This window comes from Penaeus vannamei, chromosome 17 (genome assembly GCF_042767895.1).
Source record: "Penaeus vannamei isolate JL-2024 chromosome 17, ASM4276789v1, whole genome shotgun sequence".
NCBI lineage: Eukaryota > Metazoa > Arthropoda > Malacostraca > Decapoda > Penaeidae > Penaeus > Penaeus vannamei.
The window spans coordinates 13,669,439-13,676,352 of NC_091565.1; the positions used below are offsets into that span (position 1 = coordinate 13,669,439).

General features: G+C 41.0%; 1 protein-coding gene across 10 annotated transcripts in view; it reads left to right on the forward strand.

Annotated features, from left to right (window-relative positions):
- The first annotated feature begins 1,179 nt into the window (after nt 1-1,179).
- The window catches only part of LOC113828542 (uncharacterized), a 13,950-nt gene continuing 8,215 nt past the window's right edge, over nt 1,180-6,914 (forward strand). For 2 of the 10 annotated variants that reach the window (XM_027381537.2, XM_070131985.1), the window contains exons 1-3: nt 3,210-3,347; nt 4,191-4,681; nt 5,836-6,914. The exon at nt 5,836-6,914 is cut by the window's right edge and continues 954 nt beyond it. In XM_027381537.2, coding sequence (XP_027237338.2) covers nt 4,546-4,681; nt 5,836-6,914 — 1,215 coding nt within the window. In that variant the 5' untranslated portion in view covers nt 3,210-3,347; nt 4,191-4,545. Of the gene's footprint in view, nt 1,264-3,209; nt 3,592-4,190; nt 4,682-5,835 lie in introns of those variants that run through there. The other 8 variants (XM_027381538.2, XM_070131986.1, XM_027381535.2 and 5 more) reach the window with 5 other exon arrangements.

The following is a 6,914-nucleotide window of genomic DNA, read 5'->3' on the forward strand; positions in this document are numbered from 1 at the left end:
ATATTGTAGTTGTTAGCGGTGTTTACATGTGATGCACATATTTAATGGTAGAATCTTGGCAGTTTAGCCTTGTGGAACACAGGGACGTAATGAGTAATGTAAACACATATGACGGAGTGGTTGTGTAAGATGTACTGAGCATTTTGGACGACAGGCTCTTCAGAATCAGCAGGGACAGTGAAACGAAAAAACGTTTACAGTGGAAGCTGGTTCATCACAGCGTTTGACTTTTAGCTCTGTTAGTGATGAGACCAATGTTCTTCTGGAAACAGGTGCTCCTGGAATGACATCACGGTCTCTTCGCTGATGAAAGTAGGTCCCCGTGACTTGGTATTTTCTCAACAAAGGCTTAATAAATCTGCTGGACTCGTAAAGTTTTTGCACGTCCCTGCCTTATTATTGGCGTTATTATCGTTCTCAGTCTTGTAGCATTACTGGGAGTTAGATGACAGGAACTGCGTTAGTGAATTCGCCATGTGAATGCTAGTCCCAGTAGATTATGTTGCGATATTTTACGATAAACACAGCACATGAAAATATGGCGTAACCACTTTAACATTTACGATGGCTAATCAGTACTTTTTTCTTATGGTCTTGGTTCTTTCTTTTGTGATGTCACATTATATCATGGGTTTTATAACGGTAAGGAGTCAATGCACTACTAACGACGTCATTTCAAAATTAATGAGGACAACGGAATGGAAACACGTTTATGGGCGTTATAAGGTTGAATGAATTATCAAAGCACTGATAAGACAAGGAAGACTGTTGGCAGCGAAGCACTGTGTCGTGGTATTCATCATGAACACTGATGCAGTTGCCACAGAGGTGTCAAATGCTGGTGGGAGCGCTACTGCGTTAGCGGAGGGGGAACGGCATTGCCCGCGCCACACCTGAGGGCCACGCAGGTGTTACACGTGTGATATGCTGGTACGGATCGATGGAGTATTTTCGCATTTATCACTCAAACGATATCGTTATCCCTCCTATATGTGTAAATACAGTATTTTGTAAACTTCATACTGTATGTTTCCATTGGTGATTCTAATAATAGAATGCTAAATCTACAGATCGGATGTGCATTTCCTACATAATCAAATGACGAAAATATTAAGTGAGAAACGAAACAGTCAGAAACATTTGTGGGCCTAGTCACCTGTCCACAGCGGTTCATCGGCCATTGGATTAGTCACTCTTGTAGCCTTGGCGTGATCACTTCTGTTGTCACGTTAAGGATGCTGAACTACGCTTAGCACGTTTGTGGTTAGTTTGAAAATACATTGAAGGTGTATGCGTGTCCAAAAAGTACGATGTTGGAAGGTGAAAAAGCATATATACAGAGCCTGGATCCCAGAGTTATTCATGTTTTGACCTCTATGTTCTGGAAATGACACCGGCAAAAGATCATTCTGCCAAATTCTGAAAATTCTACGTGTTCCTGTGTTTCTCTTGTTAGAAAGTGATCAACGTGCGACGTGTTATGGATGCTCTAAATTAGTAATGATAGGATTATCTACTTCATACTTTTGAATTTTTCCGTGAATATGCAAACATATCTGCACATAAGGACTGATACTGACATGCAAATAGAATGCAATGTAACGGATGGAGAGGAAAAAAAAAAACATAAATTTTGTTTCGGAAGGAAGGACTTGATAGTGCATCAACATCAACTTTCCTTGTCGGTTTTGCATCATACGGTCTGTTCAGCTGATGGCTACATTATTTCAGCACAACGTCTCGTAAACATTTTAAAAGGTCAGACAACAAAAATAAACACAGTTGCCTTTGTTCAGACCTACACTGAATATGAAGTGCTGTTGTCCCGCAAACAGGATGCAGTGATCTTGTGTCTTTCATGTCTTTAGTCATCTTTATTTGAACTTTGTTCATTCAAAGGCTATCGAATTTTGTGTGTGTGGCGTTTGCATTTGCGATATCTTTGAAAATTTATTCACACGTTTGATGTTTCTTGTCTCAAGTGAATATTTTCGTCATCTATGTCTTTTTTATATTGGTTGGATTTACAACCGCTGCTGTTTAGTAGCTAGATATGATTCTTTCTTGGTCTTAAAAAAAATAGTTACTTTTAAACTTTTAGTATTCTGTTTTATGATATAGATTTCCCTACCAACCTCCCAACCTCCCTCCCTCCCTTACTTCCACGCTCTCTAATCTAAGGCACAGCCACACGAACACTTTTTTCAGCAGCTCGTTTGTAATATGATCCGCCATTCGGAGTTGACCCTCCGGGCGATTTCACGTTGGTCACAGGGGGAGAACCGAACCGTCGCTTATCCGCTTTTTTCACAGGTTATTTGTCATCTGCCGTAGAATTGGAGGCTCAACGATTACTGATATGACTGATGGTTCGTTCGTGGTTGCCGAGAAAGTAAAACTGGATTAAAGTCAATGGAAAATGAAAAAAGACAAGCTTCGTTAAGGAACTTGGAAGACGAGCGTATGTAAACAATTATGACGACGGATACTTTCAAATGTCTTTCCGTGTAAAAAAAAGAAAAAGAAAAAAGAAAATAAGGATATAAAATAAAATATTTTATAAAAATCATATTAATTGAAATATATTGTTATTATATTTATGTAGTTGAGTATTCTTTTCTTATCTGGCTACAGACATTTGCCTTGCCGATATCGCTGATTTCCAAACGATACATATCGTACGCTTCTACTTGCGACTAAGTTGTAGATTATGCGAACTCGGAGGTGCGGGAAGTGGAGAAGTTCAAGTTACGACTTATCGTTGAAAAAAACGCTCGGTAACTCACTCTCTCTCTCCCTCCCTCCCTTTTCCTCTTCCTCTCCCTCTCCCCCTCTTTATCTCTCCTTCTCTCTCTCTCTCTCTTTCTCTTTCTCTTTCTCTCTCCCTCCCTCCCTCCCTTATCCTCTTCCCCTCCCTCTCCCCCTCTCTATCTCTCCTCTCTCTCTCTCTCTCTCTCTCTCTCTCTCTCTCTCTCTCTCTCTCTCTCTCTCTCTCTCTCTCTCTCTCTCTCTCTCTCTCTCTCTCTCTCTCTCTCTTTCTCTCTCTCTCTCTCTCTTTCTCCTTTCTCTCTCGCTCTCCTTTCTCTCTCTCTCTCCTTTCACTCTTCTCTCTCTTTCTCCCCTCTCTGTCCCCTCCTCCCTCCCTGTTCTCTCAGTCTATGTACTTATTTCTCCTGTTTAGATTTTCCCAGAGTCGGTTGCGCACGCGTGGGAGAGGCCATCCCGTTATCGCACTGACATCCTCTCTGACTTCCTCTGATAGACTCGGCAAAGATGTCACCTCAGTGCGTCTCATTGCTGATATCGGCGCAGAGAATCCCACCCAGCAACGCAAAATAAGGGATTCCGTACGTTGACGTGGAGAAAATAGGAGCCTTATTTCTCAATCCTGTTATCAGTAAGATTCAGATAAAAGTTCGGAAGTGGTGACGATTTCCTGAACTTGCTGAAAAAAGGGATCAGGGTAACACATCCTCTCCAGAGTTACACGCCAGTCATACCCTGTAGTCTGTTGGTTGTGGTGCTGAACATGTTTGGTTGTGAAAGTGAGGCTATAATTTACGCTACAGATGTTATTATGTGTTATACCAGGTGATTAAATAATTAAGATTGAATGTATCGCTCATACTGTATATACAGTGTGTGTTATACGACAGTGTTAAGACTGTTCTGTTTCGTATTTCTTAGCAGTGAAGAAAATGGAGTACAATGTGCTGCGGTATTGTAAGCCAGACGTTTTTTCATGAATGTGTTTAGAATTCCCCAAATTGTGAAGAAGTAAAATGCAGACGGCGATGATCAAGAACAAATGATGATTCATTAACAATCAATATTTCCAAAAGTAGTTTAGTATTGCTAGCATCATTTCTCTTCGCCGTCTCTTTTACAGTGAAGAAAGTTAACATTGTGAAGTCGTATCTGTGCAAGTCGCTATCTCGTTCATTATTCAGTTAAGAACTAGGGATTTGTACTAAACCGCAAGATTAGATAAGGCATTAGTAAAGCATAAGTACATAAGTAAGTACATAACGAAATCGCATACAACTCGCGAAGAGTTGTGAACAAATCACAGCTGATGCAGCTCGTTTTCTCTCTACATATGCTTAACCAAAAGCGTTGCAGTAAGAATAGATACGTAAATAGATGAGTAGATAAGATTATAATTAAAGTCTCTTTTCGGTCTTCTTCAGGTGTTAAAAAGACATTCACAACCATTCTTCCCGACGACATCTATGAGGCGACCAGAAAATTCTGAAGTATCCGGAAAAGGAAAAGACACACTTGACACTTCTCGAGGGCCGACGGTGTAAGCGGAGTGCGCATTTTCTCGCCCTCTTGCGTGCCTGATCACCTGTTTGCGGCGCCGGTGTGTCCTGCCCGACAACTGCAGGCTGTCATGAGAATCTGAGTCAAAAACGTCGCATTCATGAACACTTGCAAACTCGAGTGAACAACTGCGCAGGGAAGAACCTCATAACTGTCCTCGCTGGCCATGCTGCTTTGACCCGCCGACTCTGACGCTTCTCTACACCACTGGGAGCGACCATGGGCGGAGGGATGGGCGTGGGCGTGAAGGGCGGCTGGCGAGTCAACGTGTTCCTCTTCCTCCTGACGGCATCGCAGGCTGTCTTGCTACCATGGGCGCCTCTTATCCTGCATGCTACCGGAATGGGGGCGAGGAGTAAGTATGGACGTTGTGGCTGGATGTCAGTGTGTCGTTCATACTCACAAAACTGGGGAAGTTCGATACTGATAACATGAACTGATAATAGGACAGCGTTACTAATACAAATCACAGTTCAAATGATAATCTTTATGATTATTGTCATTATAATGAAAATAAGTATTATGTTATGATATTGACAATGATAGTGATGATCATGATAACAGTCATGACAATAATGAGAAATGCGATAGTACCAATAATATGATTCTAGTAAAGATAATACTAATGAAAATAATAAGTATACCAATAATGATAATATAATGATGGTAATAATGGCAACAATTATTTTTAAAATGATTATAACAGTATCTGAAACATTGATGATAATACCAACAACAATAATTATGATGGTGATAATGATAACATTATAATAATAATGATATTAATAAATATGATAATGATATTGATAATAACATCAACAATAATTATGACAATGATGATAATAATAGTAATTATATTTGTAATCATGATAATAATAGTAATAATATTGATAAAGAAAATGGTATTAATAATAATGATGATGATAGCGACAATGATAATAACAGCAAGAATAATGGCAATGACAACAACAATTATGTTGATAATGATGCTGATAATGACCACCATGCAATGGCGATTGCACCTCGTAACATCGATGGGAATAATAACACAAAAAGTAATAGAAGATTTCTGCTCAAAACCCAACATCTGTGAACAATATTACAATTGCTCTTCCTTAAAATAGCCCCCCCTAAAAGAACTATACTCCATTTTCTAAGAATTATTTGCATTTCTACTTTATTTGAACGTAGACTGAAATATTTTCCACGTAGTTTTATTGTAAAATGGATAAATAGGAAAAATAAAGATACTGCCAATAGAAATAACAGATAGTGTACGAGGCCAGTCCTTTTCTCTCGAGCGGTATATGACTAGTCAAAAGTGGGAGACATATTAAACATGCTTGAATCCTTAATTTAGCCCTTTTCGTTATGGTTTACGTCATATGGTGTTTAGTAATTACATCATATCAGTAATAATAGCAATAATTTCTGTTAACCATTTTCATTTTGTATTTCTCACTCGTGACATATCATCATCGACATGCTTTGCCATCTTCCCTTGCGCAGCGGTGGGCGCGATGGTCGCCGTCATCACCCTGGCCGCGAGTGTGGGCGTGGGCGTTAGTTTGTCGGCGATGAGGCGGACGCATAGCGGAGCCCTGCGGCGCCTCGTGCTGGTGATGCTGTTGGCGGGCTCCATCATCCTCCAGATGTCTTCCGTCGCCCTACTGCCCTTTGGCTCTGGAGCCAACTACCCCTCGTGCGGCGGGGCTCCGGGAGAACTATCACAGTTCTTTAATAACGGTTCATCTTCATCACAAAATGCACAAAACATACCGGAAGCTGCATCACACAGCACTGATGAATCTTTTGATGTCACCACAATGGCAGCCATGACACCGACTCCTTCGGCCTTAGAAACGACAACCCAAAGGCTCGCAACGACTTCCTCCCCCAGCACAATTCACGCGACCACTCTTTCTCACAATATCTTTCTGACAGAGACGATTAAACCGAACAGAACGACTCAGTCACAAACGCCGACGCAGATCGCTCTTTTGCCAACCACATCAGAAGCAAAACCCAGTAATATAAGCTTAGTTCCTCCATCATTTCAAAATTCTAGTTCATTCTCACCATCAAGCCATTCCAACGCTAACATGGAAGCTAACGTTTCCTCTATTAGTTCAGGCAGCGGCGACACGGCTAGCCTTGGGACGCAGGACGATACAACAAACACAACGGAAGAACAAGAAGAGCTTAGCGAAGCTCCCCCTGAGGATATGCACACCATGGCCGTGTCACCAGCTGTAGATTCCCCGCCTAACACGGCTGAAGACGAGGCTGAGGATGTAGAATATGAAAACCCGTCAAAGGAAGATTCTGATGAGGTTTTTAATGAAGAGCATGTTATCAAAGGGAATAAGCAACATAAAAATGAACATAAAAACAATGGCAAGAAGCATCACGGACTTTTACAACCGACAAAGCAATTACAAGATAACTACGACAGAATATCTAATAATGCTTTTTCCAATGAATATGAGGATTATTACAATGATAACGAAGATACTCTAGTAAATCGAGAAAAGCCCCAGCTCGGCCTCATGGGGTCGCAAGACCATCTTCAGTCACTGCATCCGAAG